Source organism: Anolis carolinensis, chromosome 6 (genome assembly GCF_035594765.1).
Source record: "Anolis carolinensis isolate JA03-04 chromosome 6, rAnoCar3.1.pri, whole genome shotgun sequence".
NCBI classification, from domain to species: Eukaryota; Metazoa; Chordata; class Lepidosauria; order Squamata; family Dactyloidae; genus Anolis; species Anolis carolinensis.
In genome coordinates this window covers 30,485,836-30,507,291 of record NC_085846.1, presented here as the reverse complement: position 1 = coordinate 30,507,291, position 21,456 = coordinate 30,485,836, and the positions used below count along the sequence as shown (strand labels likewise).

General features: G+C 43.3%; 1 protein-coding gene across 2 annotated transcripts in view; it reads right to left on the bottom strand.

The window, feature by feature from the left end:
* asic2 (acid sensing ion channel subunit 2) overlaps nucleotides 1-21,456 on the bottom strand; it is a 553,450-nt gene that overhangs the window by 41,005 nt on the left and 490,989 nt on the right. For both annotated transcript variants that reach the window (XM_016994592.2, XM_062984153.1), the window contains exon 3: nucleotides 1,112-1,239. In XM_016994592.2, coding sequence (XP_016850081.1) covers nucleotides 1,112-1,239 — 128 coding nt within the window. The remainder of the gene's footprint in view (nucleotides 1-1,111; nucleotides 1,240-21,456) is intronic.

Below are 21,456 nucleotides of genomic sequence, written 5' to 3'. Positions count from 1 at the left end.
TTTAAAGTAACAGCCTTGATAGCAATATTCATAAACACTTTACAAAATGGATGGCACTTTTCATTTGAAATTCTAGCTGTTCCTCTCTGTGAAACCTGGGCTGGGTGTCAGTCTATAAATAATATTTTTATTTCAGTAGAATATAATGTAATAGATTAACATTTTAAACATGAATCCCCAGATTGGAATTTTATTTTCTTCCAGGAAACGTTTGAAGGGTTCCCAGTCTTTCTTGAATATTGATACACATTTTTTAAACCCACACAAAACCCAACAGGCAAAAAATATATATCTTAATAGCCAATTTTTAATCCAAATGACCAGCATGCAAGCCAAGTAAAATGCCTTGCAGCACAGAAGTCCAGGGCTCAGATGGGATGCTCAGCAGTGTGGAATGGCACAGTTTGGCATGTACTGGTATTACCTGGCCGTGACAAACAATCTTGTAAATAATCAGCATGCTAAAGTAGCAATTTCTTTTAACCAAGCAGCTCAATGTTCCTCCTAGAGGCTCATCAACCATAGCCTTCTTTCACGCTTCTTTCCTCCCACTCTCTTCACCTCAAAAGTCTCCTCTCTGCTGCCCTTATCCTCCTTTCCTTATGTTCCTTGTCAAGGCCTCTCATGGATCTCATCTGCATCTCCAGCTGCCATGTGATTCTCTCTTTCCTTCTCGCAACAGATGTGCAATTTTCATGACTACTACTATCAAAGGTTCCTTCAATCCAGAGAGAGATGTAACACTTCAGCTAAACCATTTTCACACCAAACATAATTGCTCCTAACTGGAACTGGAATGATGTTACCTGTTTGCCTGAGGACCATTAATACTGCAATGTATGTATGGGCAAAAGATTTGATGGTGCAGGATTCAAATATGTATTTCTTTTTCTGGCGATCCCAGTTATCTAAAACTTGAGAGTGTTCCACATTTTTATACATTAAGTTCCTTTCTAGTCAACATTCACAGGCCACAAAATTCAGAGTGGGCTGTATGCCCAAAACGTCCAATCTTAGGGTGCACACAGGTAACTAGGCTTGAATCAGATCCTTCAGTAATACTGGGTTTAGAAGAAATAAAGCCAAGATAAGTGAAGAAATCAGGACTCACCCTTTGCTCTTGCGTGGCTACAAAAGTCTGGAACCCAGGTGCCACGCCAAACCCAAGCTCCTGAACAAAGGGTGGCTCAGACTGACTGTGGATCTGGACTTTGACTCCTGCTTCAAATGTCGTTTCTTCTGTTAAGAGAATAGGAAATATGAGTCAGTTCAGTAACACCTTGCACTTTCAACAATCATTATGCTGTGAATTATTCTGAAATTACTAATAACATTAATGCTAGATGTCAATTATGTTGGGCGAGTGGGCTTATTAACAAAAAAAAAAAAAACCACTCCCCATAAACATACAGCAGAGTAACTTATTAGCAGCAGCGTGACCCAGCACCAGTAACCAAGAGCTATAAAAAGAACAAGAACACACAGACTAATATTATGTCTTCCTTAGAAGACCTTTCTCTATAGTAAAATAATATGGTTGCATTATTTACAAAAACAAGGTTTCCATAACACAAATAAAGTTGTTTATACTTCCTTCTTTGCTTCCATGCTGGGCTTCTTTCTCATGCAGATAAACAGCTTCACTCTCACAGAGCTTTCTCTCACACTAAACTTACACAAGAGTGTCACACAATAGCTTTAAACACAGTAGCCTTCACACTGGAGCTTCACACATGAGTCCTTCAACCTGGGGCTTCTCTCACCAAAGCTTACTCACACCAAGCCATCTCATACTGAGGCCTACCTCACACTGAGGCATTCTCACACTCCTCAGGACGGCAATAGCTTTGGCCCACTAACTCAAACATTCTTCAGCCTACTCACTCTCCTCAGGGTGACACAAGCTTATTTAACCCTTTCAATGCATGACTCATATTTTTGTAATTAAAAATGCCTAGTTAATTTTTAATATTTCTGGCAAATGATAGCATAATCATCATAATCATCATCAGCAATAGTAGTAAACAAATTCCATTCTCTCTCACTATGAGCCATGCCAAAACGTTGACATGTTGTCCACCTGGTATATTTTGCTATTCAACCAGAAGTCAGAAATGCTATAGGTAAAGGTTTTCTCCTGAAATTAAGTCTAATTGTGTCCAGCTCTGGGGGTTGGTGCTCATCTCAATTTCTAAGTTGAAGAGTCAGCATTTTCCGTAGACATCTCCAAGGCCACATGGCCGGCATAACTGCATGGAGCGGTACCTATTGATCTACTCAAATTTGCATGTTTTCTAACTGCTAGGTTGGCAGAAGCTGGAGTTAACAGTGGGGGCTCACCCCGCTTCCCAGATTCAAACCGCTGACCTTTCAGTCAGCAAGTTCAGCAGCTCAGCAGTTCAATCCACTGTGCCACCAGGAGCTCCCAGAAATACTATATGGTAGCATAAAAGACTAACATCTAAAGTTATACAATGCCAAAAAGAGAATGAAACACTATAACCAGCATTATTAAAGCTCTGGAAATTTCTTGAGCCAAAGCACTACCCCTCTGGGAATAATTTACAGTTCTTTACTTTATACCACTTTCTCTACATGCATAAACTACAGCATGCACACAGCAATATCAATTCCCTCTACAACCAATGTTTTAGAAAAAGGCCTTCCAGATAGACATTGCGATTGCTGGTTGTCCCATAATTGCCCTTGTCACCTTAAACATTTGCCGACAGCTTTGCTATAGCTTGGCAATTTCATATTGTGGACTGAATGGTCCTATTAGGGGGAAGGCAGGCAGAGGCGGTCCAACAATGAGGCAAATTAGGCAGTCACCTGTGGCGCAAAACATACAGGGACGCAGTCGAGACTGCTTTTTCTGTTGATTTGTTGTAAAACATGATGTTTTGGTGCTTAGTTTGTAAAATCTTAATGTAATTTGATGTTTAATAGGCTTTCCCTTAATCCCTCCTTATTATCCAACATTTTCGCTTATCCAATGCTTTTATTTTTCAGTGATTTTTTTTTGGGGGGGGGGGGGCAAAATTCTGTTCGCCTACACTTGAAAAATACCTAGGGCCGGCTCTGAAGGCAGGATATTTTAGATAGGCTTTACTTTAAAATGCGGTGAGCCAATTATGCTGTACTTTGGGATGCTCCTGCTCATTCTGCTACATAGGGATCTAGGCATATGTCTCAGTTCGTATGGCACTACTATATGTGCACAGCAGAATAAACTTAGAAGAGGTAGAAAAGTATGTACGATTTCAGATCGCAGGATGGAGATCAAACTTTTAAAATACTCCTTTTTGCCTCCTCCCATAATCCCTTTTAAATGAATTATGAATTAGCATTTAAAATCAGCATGCTAGCGTACCTCTTTCTGAGTTCCATGGGGCAAACTATAAACAGAATACTGCAAATACTATTACAATCTAAGTCCCGTTGTTGTTGTTGTTGTTGTTGTTGTTATACCCCGCTTTATCTCTCCCAAAGGAGACTACACATATTTAATAACAATAGCATATTAAATTAGACACCTATGCACCTATGCCTGTAGCAAGGGGGCAGTTTTAGGGGTTCAACCCCCCCCCCCCCCCCGAAATTTTTCAGGTTATAAAAAAAACCTGGTTTACTCATGAATTTTAACTGGTTAACCAAATCCCCATGCTAAGTCTATGAGCACAAAACATTAAGTGTTCCTCCAGGCACTATCTCAAGCAGATATTGACAGGTTTGTAGCGGGGAGGGGTGTGTGCAAGGGGTTAACCCCCCCCCCAAATTTTCAACCCCCCCCCCCCCCGAAATTTTTTTCTGGCTACGGCCCTGGCACTGTCCCAAAAGTTTCAAGCATCCAGTGGGGATCCTTATCCCTGGCAACTGCAGCTCCTCTCCAGCTTTCCCTCTCGTTCTGAACTCAACCAGCAAGTACAGTTATCCTCCACTTAATGAACAGTTTAGGAACCGCAGCGCAGTCAAAAGCCAGAAATCACTGAGATGTGAAACCTGTATCACATTTTCATTTTAATTCGGATTTATGGGATGTTTGCATGTGTAATCAAAATCAAATCAGATAATGTGGATTATCTGATTTAATAATCTGAATTATAAAGCAGCGAAGACAGCCTAAGGTAATACCTGACTCTTCTGCCTGCCTTCACTTGTCCTCTCGTGTCCTTCTTGGTGCACTAAAAATGAAGACTTCCCGAATTAATTAACTATAATTCACCGTTCTGCTCTAAGCAGGAATGAGGTCACATTACACATGCAAACATCCCATCAAACATCTTGTTTCTTCTGGTCTGGGCATGAAATGTGACCATGGACGGGAAGGGAGTCTCCATTCATATCAAAGTAGACAATTCCCTAGACAATCTGACCCCAACCAGGACATTAAATCTCATCCTTGCACTTTATTACTATCCTCTATACAAAGATATTGTGCTGCATTGCACATTGCCCTCCACCCCAAACTCTACTGCTGGCTATGCACATTATCTATTAGCCGTATCCTCAAAATTATTGCACCAGTCCATCCACCCATGCCCAGGAACTAACAGTTATTTCAGGTTACTGGTTGGTTTGATAGTTGTTTTATATTTTGTTATAATGCTCTTGTTTTATATTATTGTCTATGTACTTGCTATGTACTATGCATGTACTTAGTATGTTATATTTTAACAATGTTGTTCACGCACGTCCCCATGTAAGGTGCTCCGAGTCCCTTCGGGGAGATGGAGGCGGGGTACAAAAATAAAATTGTTGTTGTTGTTGTTGTTGTTGTTGTTGTTATTAGTAGTAGTATTTCTGTTCTTATTGGCGATTAGTGATTAGAGAAAAGAGTCCATTTAAAGCTCAGGACATTGCGATGTGGAGTGGAATGAACTCTTGCGTGCAGCCCAGGAAGCAGTTGTATGGATATGATGTGGACTTTGCAACGAATGAAGCTTTTGCACATGAATATAAGTTCTTATTTCTGTACTTATAACATACCAGCTATTACACCACTCCTTGCAAAAATGTAATTTGTGTCATGGTTCGCAAACTGGAAAATGAAGTGCATGAAGCTGATTGGCTAAGTCTGCAAAGACCTGGGGATTGTTTTGATACTGTTTCTGTTCTGCTGCAGTAGAACCAGTTTGGACAAGTTTTTTCCGTGCCGACCGAGTATTGAGAGGCCTTGCTATTTTGAGGCCTGTTTGCTGCTGAGAAATAGAGGGAGAAGAACTAGGACTGTATTCTTCTCTGAAGCAGATTTGTGGACTGAGAAAGGATTATTTATGACTGTGGACTTCTGTAAGTGATCAGAGGGACCACTGTAAATACTACTGTTTTTTTATCTCTTGGAATCAGTAAAGTTCCTGTATGTTTGTTCTGCAAACCTGAATGGCATGCTATTGTTCTGCGGGTGACTCTGGATCACGGGCACATGTAAGAGCTTCCATTTATCATCATCAATCCGTAATAATCTGCCACTCTTTTCAAAGATCACTAAGCTGTGACCAGTCCTTAAAAGTTCCAAGATGTAGCTCAAGCCTAGGCTTCTGAGAGGCAAAGCCAGCTAACAGACCTTTGCAGAATATTGTGTGGTAACATAGATTTTTAGGGTGTATTTTTCTGAATTCGAAGAAACAATCCTGTCTCACCGCCAATTCACTTCACCTCACTTCTCAGCCTTATTCAAAAAGCTCAGCTGTCTCCCTGGGTCACAGATGGCAAAGCTGCGCCAGCAATTGTACTATTTCTACTTGACATCCTGCCAACAAATACCCACATTTTAAAAAAGCCCTCTGCAAATCAATGCAATCTTGTCACCCAGCTTGTGTGTTATTTGGATAATTTTAACTGTGCACTCACAAAATAGAGCAATGAGTAGGTACGCATAGAGAGATGCAAAAGGATGGCGGGAGAGCTACATCTCAAGACTTCTGCTGCCAAAAACTTCTTTTTAAAAACTGTTATAGACGTGGCAAAAAGGACAGGCTATTATACATAACCTTTTCAAGCTTTCCCTTTCTTGCTCAAAAGTACAGCAACAGCTCAAAGATAAATAGGATTCGTGATTATTATTTTTTTTAAAAAAAAGACAAACAAAACCCCAAGGCCGCTTACACAATGCCAAGCCATCTCTCTGGAAACCTGCTGCTTCTGTGAACTCCTTTAGCAGCCGTGGGATCTCTTTTGGGGAAGGGCTTTCAGCCTGATAGGGAGCCACTCTGATCAATAAAAACAGGCTTTGAAACCTCGTCGAGTCTGACCAATGCTTTAAGCATCTCGACTCATTCTTCTGCTGCAAGTTTCACCCTGAGAGCATTTTTGAAGGGCAATGAAAACACCCTTCGCTCAGGCACCCTTCGCTTGGCAAAAGTGTGCCTGTTAAGAGATGTGCAGATTTTATCATTACAGCTTGCCTTCATTATTTTTTCATGCTGTTATTATGGCTCTCCAGTGTGCAAACCTATAAATATTAAAGCCTGTCCGCTAGTCAGCTGAGGAAAATAGCCTGAGAAACAAGGAAGCAACAGAAAAGGGTCTCTTTGTAAAACGAAAAGGACAAGACAGAGATGGATGGCTGTACCTCAAAGATCTTAAATTGGAAATTGAGATGTCTGAGGGCTTTAGTGGGATTTAAGGGTGATTCAAAGCTCCATCTGGATAATGACTGATTGATCCATTGCACTCATAGCCTGCCTTTCCTTCATAGAATCATAGAGTTGGAAGAAACCTCATGGGCCATCCAGTCTGACCCCCTGCCAAGAAGCAGGAAAATCATATTCAAAGCACCCCTGACAGATGGCCATCCAGCCTCTGCTTAAAAACCTCCAAAGAAGGAGCCTCTAACACAGTCTGGGGCAGAGAGTTCCACTGCTGAGCAGCTCTCACAGTGAGAACGTTATTCCTTATGTTCAAGTGGAATCTCCTTTCCTGTAGTTTTGAAGATGCAATTGTTCCGCATCCTAGTCTTCAAAGCAGAAAAAAAAACAAGCTTGCTTCTTCCTCCCTATGACTTCCCCTCACATATTTATATATGGCCATCATGTCTCCTCTCAGCCTTCTCTTCTGCAGGCTAAACAGGCACAGCTCTTTAAACTGCTCTTCATACGGCTTTTTCTCCAGACCCTTGATTTTAGTTGCCCTCCTCTGGACACATTCCAGCTTGTCAACATCTCCCTTCAATTGCAGTGCCCAGATTTGGACAGAGTATTCCAGGTGTAGTCTGACCAAGGCAGACTACAGGGATAGCATGACTTCCTTGGATCTAGACACTAGACTCCTATTTGTTGTTGTTTATTCATTCAGTTGCTTCCGACTCTTTGTGACCTCATGGACCGGCCCACATCAGAGCTCCCTGTCAACTGTCACCACCCCCAGCTCCTTCAAGGTCAAGACAGTCACTTCAAGGATACCATCCATCCATGCATCATGCCCTTGGTCGGCCCCTCTTCCTTTCTCCTTTCATTTTCCCCAGCATCATTATCTCCTCCAAGCTTTCCTGTCATCTCATTATGTGGCCAAAGTACTTCATCTTTGCCTCTAATATCCTTCCCTCCAGTGAGCAGTCGGGCATTATATCCTGGATTATGGACTGGTTTGATCTTCTTGCGGTCTAGGCACTCTCAGAATTTTCCTCCAATGCCACAGTTCAAAAGCATTGATCTTCCTTTGCTCAGCCTTCCTTATGGTCCGGCTCTTGCATCCATAGGTTACTATAGGAAATACCATTGCTTTAACTATGCAAACTTTCATGGCTAGTGTGATATCACTTCACTATTTACTCCTATTTATGCAAGCCAAAATCCTATTGGCTTTTTTTGCCGCCGCATCACATTGTTGGCTCATGTTTAACTTGTTGCCCACGAGGACTCCAAGATCTTTTTCACACGTACTGCTGTCAAACCAGTCATTCCCCCATTCTATATCTTTGCATTCCATTTTTTCTGCCTAAGTGGAGTATCTTGCATTTATCCCTGTTGAGCTTCATTTTGTTCGTTTCAGCCCATCTCTCTAATCTGTTAAGATCGTTTTGAATTCTGTTTTCTGGAGCGTTAGCTTTCCTTCCCAATTTGGTGTCGGCAATTCAGTGAGCTCAATAACATAGTTCTATCATTCACCCCATTTTATTCTTACAACAAAACTTCAATGTGAATGACTGCCCTACGGTCACCCAGTAAGCTTTATGACTGACAAGGAATATGAACCCAGCTCTCTAAATTCCTAAGGCAGTACTCTAAGCACTGTATCACTGGCTCTGTGGGGCTAGAGCCTAGATTTTTCAGCGCTCTTATCTCCTTTTTCTCAAGAGAACAATAAACTGTATTGGTATCCCTTCCCTCCCAATTCTCTTGGGTCTAATGAAAGAGAAAGTGAAGGCAATGAGCATATAAATGTTAATCTGGACACCTTACAGAAAACCACGAGCAACTAAACCAGTGGTTTCCAACCTTTGGTTCTCCAGGTGTTTTGGACTTCAACTCCCAGAAATCCCAGACAGTTTACCAGCTGTTAGTAATTGTGGGAGCCAAAGTCCAAAACACTTGGAGGTCCAAAGGTTGGGAACCACTGATCTAAATAGACGCACATGTGAGATGCAGAAGCTTTCCATCTATGCCTTACTTCCAGTGGAATGTATACTCCTCTCTCCCCATTCAGTTCCAACTATCTCTTGGCAGCTCTGCTCAACTGAACCCAGGCAAGGGTACTGGGATCATAAAAGTAAAGGCATTTTTCAAGCGATCATTTCAGATCTATGCATCATATTAACTCACAAGATACATGACTGACTGGAATCACCAAGCAATAAATCCTTTCAGGTAACACAAAATGGTAGCAAAGAGGTTAGAGATTTGAGTAGAGGCTATAAGGCAATTTTCACCTCCACCCCAAGGCAGTTTCTGCAATAAAAATCAACATTCAGCATGACACCACTTATTAATTGCCTCAGCATGGGACTGAGTTAACATAACCACAGATTCCTTTCAAATCTGTTATGGCACATTCCTGCTACTCCAATCTGGTTTTAAATTTGTCTTTAGCAGTTAGTGGTTTGAGATGATAGCACTGTGTCTAAGCATATTGAAAGACTTAGATCACTTGGAGTGTCTTTTAAAGCCATCTCTCCTTTTGTAGAACCACAAGGGACTTCTCCCTTTAAAAATACAGTTTTGATATTTTTTTATTTTCCATGCCATGAATTTCAACTTGGTAATTGGAAATATACAAATGAGCTCTCATTTCAACTGGTGACACTCCAGTTTCAGCTGACAGCAGAATGGTAGGAGTACTCTTGGAATTTCTTGATAAGAAAACCCAAGGGGAGGCCTGCTGTTTTTTTTTAAAAAAAGCATTACCCTTTAGACAGCATAACCTTTTAGAGAAAAGCCAAAAACCCATTTGAGTAGAATCTTTTCAAGTGGTATACGACCAAATGTAAGGCCATTTGGTTTCAGTTGTTAGACTGAATGGCCTGTTGTCTCTGATCTGTTAGGAAACAGAGAATATGCCAGTGCATAAAAAATAACAGTTCTTCAGAAGTGTTTTCAGTGCCCAAAAAATATTAACTCTCCCATGAAACAACTTGTTTTATCTTATGCACTCAAGAGACAAACTAAAGTAGACTTTGGTAAAAATAACATTTGGTTTACTCATGACCTTCATGTGTTCAGCACACACAGGTACACAATTTATCAGTCAGTTACAGATATGTCTGAGATGGTTTTTGTGCCATCCGCTCAGAACACCTCTCTTACAATAAACAGCGGGAAAGTGTTTGCAAGTCTGCGATCTGGGCTCTAAAAACATCTGTGCTCTGTGCTCGTCCCAGAGCAGATCATGTGGTCTGCAGCCACTCCCACAACTTCTCAGGAAAACATAGAGCAAAGAAAGAAAGCTGCATATCAGAACATACATACAATAAGGAAACAGGATTATAGATAAACAAATTACTAGAGGAAGCTTGAAGAAGATTGTAATTTGCTAGACAACATCATCACCACCTGGCGTTATGGCTAATTGTAAAGCTAATGAAGGTCTGATCAGGCATATTTGTTTTTAGACAGGCTTGGTCTATAGAACAAGTCTTTTTAGAAAATTAAGAGATGGTAAAGAACAGTTTCAGACATCTCCCATGGAGAGCAATTTGAGGTTTGTTCAGAAGGAAATGTGGCCTGTAGCCAAGGCAGGTGCTTTCGAGACATACCCTGACAACATGGTGAAGTGTGGGTGGTTAGGAATTGCCTCTTTTCCTCCCTCTTTGCTTCTCTATTTGCAGCATTTTGGCAAATTATAGGTAAGATGTCATCTGTTTCAGACAATTCTAAAGAGTGGTCTTTCAACTGTGTGAGAAATGCAATTTTCCTGCCCTTTGAAGACAGGCACCCTGGATAGATGGCATGCAGTCTTCTGAGACAGGAAGCCTGAGTTTCCAACTACTTTGGCAGGAGGGCAACAATTTTTAAAAGATGTTCTGATAGGAGGTCATGGCTGGATGTGAGAGTTAATTTGGCGGGGGGGGGGGGGGAATGCAAAATCTTCCTTCTCCCAGTTGTTTCCAAACTATGAAGTCAAACAATAAGATAAGAGCAGCAGCCAGCCTTGCTTCTTCTGCACTTCAAGTCACTTTGTGCAGCAAAGCTGCGATTTTTGGCTCTATGAGTAACAGAAGGTGTCACCACCAAGTGCATTATGCATGCCAGTTATTTTTAGCCAAGCAGATTGCGCTCACAGCCAAAATCCAGAGACCATATGCCTCGAGGTGTTTTATTAAAAAGCACATTTTGCAATACCTAGGACAGAAAAGCTCTGTGCTTTGGGTCTCTATGGAGAACATACCTCCTGCATCCGAAGGTCTGCTGAGTGGCATTATGTCCAACTTGACAGAAAACAAATGGCAACTATGGAGAGACAAAGGGTATGACTAGAGATGCCATCTTTGAGAAATACCTGGTTTCTTGCTGAGCAATGGAAGCATACTGAGAAAAATATATTGGCCTGTAATCTTAACCTCAGTTCACTCATGCCAACTGTGAGATGGCAGGTGCGTAAAATGCAACTTTGTGATTTGGAGTTCTCTTCGTAGTTACTGACATTCACCATTTGTCTTTACTTCTCTCCCACTGTTGAACTACAGACTGTAAACTCCTTGGCCAGTGTTACACAACTTTCTGTTTTCCAGACACAGCTTGCAGAAGCACAGATAATACCCAAGAATTCTGGAAGCAGAAATTCAAAACATCTGAAGGATCAAAGGTTGAGAATCACTATCATTAAGTCATGGAAGGACTTGGGTTTTTAAGAATCGGTGTAAAGCATTTAACATCTTCTAATAATTCATGGTGAAATGGAGCTCTGTATGTTGGTTCCATCTGCAATATCTCTGTTGTCACTCTTTTGCATCTTCAAGCCTTGAGCAGGACGATATGAGGCAGGACTTGGAAGAATTACTTGTTCAGACAACAACTTCAAGAATCCTCCAACCCAAATGAAACAGTAATCTTCTTGTGTTCTGTATATATAATAAGGAAATCTTCTACCATCATTATTTCCAGTACTATTGAAGAGTAATAGTAGAAGGATACAGAACACTTACATTCATTTCACTGGTATTATCTTCATAATTCTTACCATGACCCACCAAACGCTAGCTAACAGTATGCATACATTGTGCTTGGTGAGTTATGTGCTTGGTGAGTTATTGGTTTAATCCCACTTAGAGACCACAGTACTGGAGATCTTGCAGATCCTATGTTCAACCAACTTGTATTACTCATGGTTGTGTGTATCAGAATGTTGTTGCATGAGCTGAAATCCCAACATATATGTGGCCCTTATATTATATACTTTAACCTGATTACTCTCATCATCCTTTAAAGGTTCATTAACATTCAGCCTAGAGCAATATTTTATGGAAATGAAAAGTTTATATACTAAATAAACATACTCATCTACTTATTTAGGGTACTAAGCAATCTCCACTGTGTACTTGACAACATCTTCCAAAATGCATTTGATGATTTTTTTTCTTTTTTAACCTACTATATACCTCGTGTACGCATTATGAAACTAAAAACATTAGTCAAAAATCAATCTAAAAATGTGGGTTGACTCATCCATGGGTCAGGGGAGATACTGTACCTTAACTTTACCAAAATAGCAACTATCCCCTTTTCTGGGTAGAGTGGCGAAAAGAGAGACCCTTGTCTGTCCCAGGAGAACCTAAAAGAAGCATTGACCCCCATCTCTATCTCTGCCACAGTATTGCTTCCGGCCTTTTTGAATGCCTGAGTGGAAAAATTGAGCAAGCAGTGGTGACTCTTTGTTGCTTCCCTTCAAAGGAACACCAAGAGAGTTGAAGTAATACTTTTAGGTTCTTCCAGGATGGACGATGCTATCGCCTACAGCTGCTATACTCAGAGAAGAGGATGGTTTCTTTCTAAATAAAAGTTAATACTGTGCCTCCGACATGTGAGTGTGGGGAAGAGCAAACCACAGACCACCTATTACAATGCAGTCTAAGCCCTGCCACATGCAGAATGGAGGACCTTCTTATAGCAACACCAGAGGCACTCCAAGTGGCCAGCTACTTGTCAGAGGACATTTAGTATAATGCAAAAGTAACCCTCCAAAACACACCTTGCTATGTAAGTTATGGTCAATATTATTTCTCCTACATCTATATAACATGCTGATTTATATGACAATAGCAGGTGTATCAGCTAAGTACTAGGAGCCCCTGATAGCGCAATGGGTTAAATCCTTGTGCCAGCAGAACTGCTGACTGAAAGGTCGGCGATTAGAATCTGGGGAGCGGGGTGAGCTCCCATCTGTCAGCTCCAGCTTCCCATGCGAGGATATGAGAGAAGCTTCCCACAGGATGGTAAAAACATTGTCCCCTGGGCAATATCCTTTCAGACAGCCAATTCTCTCACACAAAGAGCGACTTGCAGTTTCTCAAGTTGCTACCGACACAAAAAAAGTTAAGTACTTACATAAGGGTGGGGAGAGGACACACAACATTCATGTAAACCATCTACACTTATAAACAAGAAAAGAGGCAGAAGCTAGCCACTGGCTGCTAAGCCTTGAAATCTTCCTAATCGTATTCTCCTTCAAATATTCTACATGAGTTTTTCACAATGAGTTTTTTTGAGCCAGATACCAACCATTTGCCAGCATTCTGCTTTACGAAGACTATTGCTTGATGCGTGTGTGTATCTACCTTCTCTTTTGTCTGTTGACTAATGGTGACCATATGATTTTTATTGGGTTTTCTTAGAAAAGAATAAGAGGTCATTTCGCCAGTTCCAGTCTCTCAGATCTAACCTACAATATCTGGTATATGTTGGCAGTCTCACATCTAAGTACTAATTAGGATTGACACCACTTACCTTCCAGAATCCGATGGGATCTGGTGTCTTTGGAGTATTTGGGCTCTCTGTTCCTTGATACATAACCTTTATAGGGCAACCCTGGATGTCTTGAGATACTCAACAGTCAAAGACTGATGCTAATTCAAACTCATTAAGAAGCCAGCTGGAGGCAAATGTCATGCTTAAACACAGCCATGCTGCTGTTGCTCCTTAGCAGACAGGGAGCCCCCTCTCTTCTTCCTCCCTTCCCAAATCCATTCCAGTTTATTGCTCTTGTTCTCTCTTGTTGTGGTAAGGAGGGGGCAAATGTGACGTGACACCCCCCCCATTTGCAAAGATTAATTCTGCATCTGCATTAATGCAATAATTTTTGAACAAATGCATAGCATGGATTCATAGAATCATAGAATCATAGAATCATAGAATCATAGAATAGTAGAGTTGGAAGAGACCTCATGGGCCATCCAGTCCAACCCCCTGCCAAGAAGCAGGAAATCGCATTCAAAGCACCCCCGACAGATGGCCATCCAGCCTCTGCTTAAAAGCCTCCAAAGAAGGAGCCTCCACCACAGCCCGGGGGAGAGAGTTCCACTGTCGAACAGCCCTCACAGTGAGGAAGTTCTTCCTGATGTTCAGGTGGAATCTCCTTTCCTGTAGTTTGAAGCCATTGTTCCGTGTCCTAGTCTGCAGGGCAGCAGAAAACAAGCTTGCTCCCTCCTCCTTATGACTTCCCTTCACGTATTTGTACATGGCTATCATGTCTCCTCTCAGCCTTCTCTTCTGCAGGCTAAACATGCCAAGCTCTTTAAGCCGCTCCTCATAGGGCTTGTTCTCCAGACCCTTAATCATTTTAGTCGCCCTCCTCTGGACGCTTTCCAGCTTGTCAACATCTCCCTTCAACTGTGGTGCCCAAAATTGGACACAGTATTCCAGTTGTGGTCTGACCAAGGCAGAATAGAGGGGGAGCAGGACTTCCCTGGATCTAGACGCTATTCCCCTATTGATGCAGGCCAGAATCCCGTTGGCTTTTTTAGCTGCTGCATCACATTGTTGGCTCATGTTTAACTTGTTGTCCACGAGGACTCCAAGGTCTTTTTCGCACACACTGCTGTCAAGCCAGGCGTCCCCCATTCTGTATCTTTGATTTCCATTTTTTCTGCCGAAATGAAGTATCTTGCATTTGTCCCTGTTGAACTTCATTTTGTTAGTTTCGGCCCATCTCTCTAGTCTGTCAAGATCGTTTTGAATTCTGCTCCTGTCTTCTGGAGTGTTAGCTATCCCTCCCAGTTTTGTGTCGTCTGCAAACTTGATTCTCATCATCTTTCCAAAATTGCAAACGAGGTTTTTATTTTAATTAATAGAGATGCTGAGCTTCTGTTTTTTGTGGCACAGAATGTTAATGTTTAAAAAGTCCTTTAGGGAAGAGAACATGTAGACCTGATAAACTGAGCCTCTCAACCGTGGTTTCTCATCTGAAAACCAAGGTGAGGGGTCAGCAGGGGCAACCAGTTGGGTTAACCTATGGCAGAGTGAAGTGATTTAAAGGCATTGTGAAAGGAAAAATAATCATTATTTTACAATTGTATTTTAATACCTAGGATGGGAGGAGGTGTGTGATTTTGTGCTTCATGTGCCAAAGGAACTCGTTTGGCTTGTGTGCCTGCTTTGGGTTTGCACACACAGGGGAGGGAGTTTCCACCTGACTGTTCCTTTTGAGGCAGCAACTTGTCTTGGTCTGTCCTTGGGAGTTGGGAGAAGGGGGTTAATCTTTCATAATAATTATTCATCCCCGGGAACCGTAGTTCAGGGATGGAAGGAACCTGGGGATTCTTTCATCACCCTTAATGGAGAAGATTAATCACTTGCCGAGAACGACATTAAAGTGTCATAAAACCAATGTAACTTTGCATTGTACTAATACCTTGGGAATAATAACAACCTGTCTTGCAGCCTTCTTCCAACAATGAATTAGTTAAGTATTGTTTTAAAAAAAAGGCCTGAATTTGAAACATTCTACTTTTAGGGAACAATTTCAGCACTGCCATCTGGATGCTAAGGAACCCATGTGCACAGGAAGTTTTAAGTATGTTTGTGCCAAAAATGCCTGTTACTACTCTTGCAAGACCATTCAGAAGTGTGTGTGTGTGTGTGTGTGTGTGTGTGTGTGTGTGGGACCTTTTGAATGAGCACTGTAACAGCGGGTTTCCCTCTCTTTATTTTAAATGCCAGGATGTGTGTGTGGAGTAGAAGAGAGAATCACAACACTCTCTACAGCAGTGGTTCCCAATCCATGGGCCGCGGCTCAGAACAAAAATCCAGTCCGCAAACCTCCTTCCTCTTTATGTATTTATTTGTTTTATCTCCGCTCCTGTCCACAGATTATTTGGTTATTTGGGGTGCTGATGAGAAAACTGCATTGGATAGACCACATCAACTCTAGATTATTAAATATGGTTTTCTGTGAGCAAGCAGATGGCGACTACTGGATGGCATATGTTTTGTATCAGAAACTAGAGCTGATGTGGTCTATCCAATACAATTTTCTCATCAGCACCCCAAATAACCAAACTGAATCTAAAGTTGATCAAAAACTGATTTGTAATCCTTTTGGTACTAATGTTCGAATGTGGTCCCTGGTCAAAGTGGTTCCTGGTTTAAAAAAAAAAAAGGATGGGAACCACTGCTCTACAGTCTCCTGGTACATCCTCATGGGGGTGGGCCAGCTTGCACATGAAAATGGAACTATATTGAAGTGTGAGGCAGCAAGGATCACTGTGGTTACTCTGAGCCTTTTTTACCCTGAAACAAAAGAAGAAATAATACTGGAAACCTCATAACTATGGAAAACCACCATCACAACTTTTCTGAACGCCAACCCCTTTTCCCTGCTATGAGTGTTCCGTCCCCCAGGACGATGGTTTGCCTTACTTATTGGTCGTTTGTTTGTTTTCCCTCCTTTGCATTTTGTTTCAGCCTCTGGCTGCAAAAGCCCAGGAAAGGTGGCTTGAAGTCTGCAAGAGCTGGCTGCAGTTTTCTTTGCAATGATTGGTCAAAGAGTACAACATCTTAGGACCGCCCTTTTTACCAGGGTCTAGTCTCCATTTTAGAGTTTCATTCTGGCTATAGTCTTCCAACGTGCTGGAGCTGTGCAAGGCTAACTGGGACAAATCATCCTCAAAACCAGGCCAATCTAAGCCTATCCAAATTAGATAAGTATTGAATTATACTGATCTGGAATAGGAAATCTAGTTAGAGGAGCAGGGTTATTCCATCGCTTCTAGAACTAATCTTTGCTGTAAAGATAGGGAAGGAAAGAGTTTCTCCTTCTAATATAGACAGCGTGATTAGGGTATAGTGGTTTTATAATCACCTTTGCCTTCTGGAACCAGGGATAATTCTGCAACTAAAACCTATGGAAATTTGTTTCATTTTCTGCAACTTTAAGATCTGTGCCAGGTTTACAACCTTGTATGAATAAACATCCTTTTTTGAAGTTCTCCAGACTCAGTCGTTCAATATTTTAGGACAGCTTATAGGGATTTGCAGTTCGCCCGGATAAAGGACGGCACGTTTCAGCTTTATAGTTTTTTTTTTATTGTCTGGCGGACGGCACAGTTTTGAGGACGATCAGCGGTTTTCCGCTTGAGCTAGCCTGCACGGCCATAGAGACTTTGATTTTGTTGGTCTGTTGCAGTGAAGCTTGCTGCCATTCCTTCAGCCTCTGCAGTATCCTGCTCTTCAGCTGCGGCTGTTTCTGCAATTGCACGGCTGTGCAAAACCCAGCAATCTACCCCGAGCTCCTTCGGTGGCAGGTATCGAGCCGCGGAGCTCCAGCAGCAGTCTTTGGGCTCACACAGAGGTGGTGAGTCCAGAAGCACCAGGCCGGGACCCAGATAAGCCTGGCAACTCCAAAAGAAAGTTCTGGCTGAGTCTTCACAGTGGCTAGGATCTCGGCCGGGACAGTCGCCCGGCGGTGGTGACCTGCCTCATGGTCCGGCGGTGGTGACCTGCCTCATCATCCTGCGGTGGTGACCTGCCTCATTGACCTGCGGCGGTGACCTGCCTCATTGACCTGCGGTGGTGACCTGTCTCATCGTCCTGCGGTGGTGACCTCCCTTCACAGCGGGGAGGAGGCGTCTCTTCTCTCCTCCTTTCCAAAGCCAGCCTCGGTGCTCCTTCGGCGGCAGGCCTCGAGCCGCGGAGCACAAGGTGCTTGAAAATTTGGCGAAGTCGCCATTTTGGCAGTTTACGTCACTCGGGCGAGGGAGGTATCAAGTGGCAAGTTGCTGTCAGTTGGCATTTTGCAGCTTGCCTACCAAAGTTTGGCGCCAAAGGTCACAATCTTTGTAAAGTATAGTTACTTAGTGATATATATTGCTATGGTTAAGTGCTGTGAATTGTATTATATATTGAATTTGCTTTTATTGTAAATTTACTTGCAGGTATATTGCATTTGCCTTTGTTGTAAATTTACTTGCTATTAAGAATACATAATGTCTATGCAATTTCAAGATGATGCAGATGGTATACCTCCTTCTGAGGCTGAAAGTAGGAATGAAAGGCCCCAAAGGATAAAGCACCCTTCAGCCAAGATGCTAGCCCATCTAATAGATGAAAAGGAGCTCCTCCATGTGAGGTTAGGTTCGGCATGGGAGCGAATTGTAACATTAATGGACAGAATTGAGAGCTTGGGTATTACAAGGGTGCCATCCATATTACAGACAGACCTTGAAGAGACCTTCGGTATTTGGAGGGGTTTGGTGTCTAAGATAGTCCAGGTCCTCGAGCGCATTAACGCCAAGGATTCAGAGTTAGAAATAGTGAGTGTCTTAGCTGACACTAATGAGAAAGAAAATAAGGTGAGGGCAATTCTAGATGCCTTGGAATTTAGTTCTCCATCTGTTAATCTAAGGTCTGAGCCAAAAGGAAATCAGTCTTCCTTATGCAGCCATGAGACCAATCTTTTAAAATCACCTGCTGTGGCACTTAGTCTTAAGTCCAACCGCTCTAGCTAGGTATCTAAGCTAAGGGAGTGTGCATCATCTAAACATAGCCACTCTAGCAAGTCTTCTGCTGCTGGGAGTGCCATCTCTTCCCTAGCTGCCTTGCACATTAAGGAGGCTGCACGTCTAGAGCTAAAGAGCAAGGTAGCGGGGGCGGAGGCTGATGCTAAGGCAGCTGATCTCACCCTTCCCTTTAAAGAAGAAGAGCAACGACTGCAAATAGAACAGGCCCGTAGACAAAGCGAAATGCAAATAGAACAGGCCCGTAGACAAAGCGAAATGCAAATGGAACAGGCCCAAAGGCAAGGTGAAATAGAAATGCTTAGAATAAGGATGGATGCTACTGCCAAAAAGGTAAGGGCTGAGACTTTGGCCAAGGCCCTAATTGAGCCACTCACAGAAGAAAATGTAAGTCAGTTGCCGAAGCAGGACCCTTCTTCTAAGGTGCTTGTGCATCTTAATAGCTTAAACAGCCAGTTTTCGGATGAGGAACAGGAAGACTTCTCTCCTTACCCAGAGCAGGGCCCCAAAGTCACTTTTGAGTTTCCTGCAGAGCAGAGCGTCATAGCGGGGAGCTCACCCTTGCCCGAGCTACCTGTGCCTCCTGCTAAATCCCTAGGTCAGTCAATCAGGGCCTCAAGGCCAAGTGCTAGTTGGCCCTTACAGACAGCTGCACAGGGAGCCACCGATTCGTCAGTGGTCGATGTCATCCCTCCAAGAGGCCAAAGGTTGACGCAAGGTGCACGGTGGGAGTCCACTCCACAACAGCAAACTCCTCAATTGTTCCCTTCGACGCCAGAGTCCCAGCTTGTCTCCATCATCAGAAGCCCCAGAAGAGATCTTAAGGACAAGGGTGTCGAAAAGTTTTCGGACAAGCCTGAGGAATTTCTTCTCTGGAAGGCCACCTTCCAGAGAGCAATCAGAGACTTAAAGTTATTGCCTGAGGAAGAACTGACTCTTCTGGCTGCATGGTTGGGCCCAGCCTCATCCTCACAAGTTAAGAAGATCTACGCAGCCCACGTAGCCGATCCCGACAAAGCCCTGGAAAAGGCCTGGGCCAGGTTGCAGCAGAGGTATGGGGCCAGCACAGAGATTGAAGCATCTCTTATGGACAAGCTCCAAAGGTTCCAAGCTTTGAAACTCAAAGACTTCAAACTCTTGTGGGACCTCAGCGATCTCCTTACGGAATTAGAGTCGGCCAAGGAGAATCCAGAACTGCCCGGTTTGAAGTGCCTCGATCAGCACCTGTCCCAGAGGCAGATCTTGACCAAGCTGCCCTTCACTTTGCAAGAACGCTGGGGACAGGAGGTCTTCAACTACAAGGAGGCCCACTCCCAGGCATACCCTCCATTTTCTCATTTGGTCCAGTTCATCACCAGGGCAGCCAGAGAAAGGAATGATCCACAGACGGGCCTCCCCACCTTATACCAAGGGACCCAGCCAGAGAAGGCACCTAAAGTGGAGAAAAAACCATCCAGAGAGGCCAAAAGACCGGTTAGTGTTAAGGCTGTTGAAACTCAGCACAGGGCCAACGAATCCAAGTCAGAGGTGAAGGAGGTGCTCTGCCCCATTCACCAAAAGCCTCACAGTTTGGCCAACTGCCAGGAATTTGGCAAGAAGCCTTATAAAGAAAGACAACAGATTGTACAGAAGCTGGGCATATGTTTTAGGTGCTGTGGAGCAACTCCTCACTTTGCATCCAACTGCAAAGAGGACGTCAAATGCGCAAGGTGTAACAGCCTTAAGCATTGCACCGCGATGCACAACTCTGACGCTGTCTCCCGCGCCAAAAGGGACACGTCTTCCAAAGAAGGGTCATCTACTGAAGCCACCAACATGCAGACCGCGTCACGGATGCAGGAGGATGCTCCATCGGTCGCCTGTACTGAACTATGCTCTGACGTGCACCAGTTCAGAGTCTGCCATCCCATCTGCCTAGCAGATGTATATCCAGCCAGAAGACCTTGGCTTAAAAAGAGACTTTACGTGGCTTTGGATTCACAAAGCGACGCCTCCCTGGCGACTCCAGAGTTTTTCCAACTGTTTGACATAAAAACCCAGACGGTCGACTACACCATGTCCACCTGTGTAGGGAAGAAGAAGTTGCAGGGTCGCATAGCATCCGGCTTTGTTGTCTCCTCTTGTGACCAGAAGAGACTGTTCGAGTTACCAGACCTCATTGAGTGTTCCTCTATTCCCCGGAACAAAAGGCAGATTGTCACCAGAGAAGTCGTGGAAGCCCATCCTCACTTGCGAAAGCTGAAGAACGCCTTACCTGCTTTCCGTCCAGATGTGGACATTGCCCTTCTGCTTGGTGCGGACTGTCCGAACTTGTTCTATGTGAACGACCAAGTTAAGGGACCTCCAGGGGCGCCCATTGCTCAGCTGCTACCACTAGGCTGGACAGTTACAGGCCCAGTGTGCATAAATAGGATGCACCCTCCATCGTCGGTGGGCACTCGTCAAGCGCACGTGCTTCAAGGCAGTCGCCCCACACTAATGCATAGCTGTTTGAGTCATATCTCGGTCTATTGTCAGGGGATAACACCAGAGTATTCTTCCATCTTTGAAGTCTCCGAAAGGGATGAAACTACAGCGCTTTCCAAAGATGAACAGAGGTTTTTAGAGATCATGAACTCTCAAGTTTCCCGGAGTCCCGAGGGAAATTGGATAGCCCCTCTGCCTTTTAAAGCAGAAAAACCCACTTTGCCAAACAACAGGCATGTGGCAGAAAATAGACTCTGGTCACTGAAGAAGAAGATGCAGAAAGACCCCAAGGTAAAGGAGCAAATCGTTGGCTTTATGGAAGACATGTTCCAAAGTAACTACGCCGAGGTCTCTGATCAAAGTGAGGTCAATGAAGAAAACTGGTTCCTGCCTTTCCATAAAGTCACGCATCCCCAAAAGCCTAACAAGGTCCGAATTGTATTCGATGCCAGTGCCGCATGCCAAGGCATTTCTCTTAATAATGTTTTGCTAAAGGGACCAGATCTTTTAAACAGTTTGCTCGGAGTCATCTTGAGATTTAGAGAGAAAGAGTTTGCTGTTATTGCAGACATCCACAAGATGTTTTACGCCTTTTTAGTTCGTCC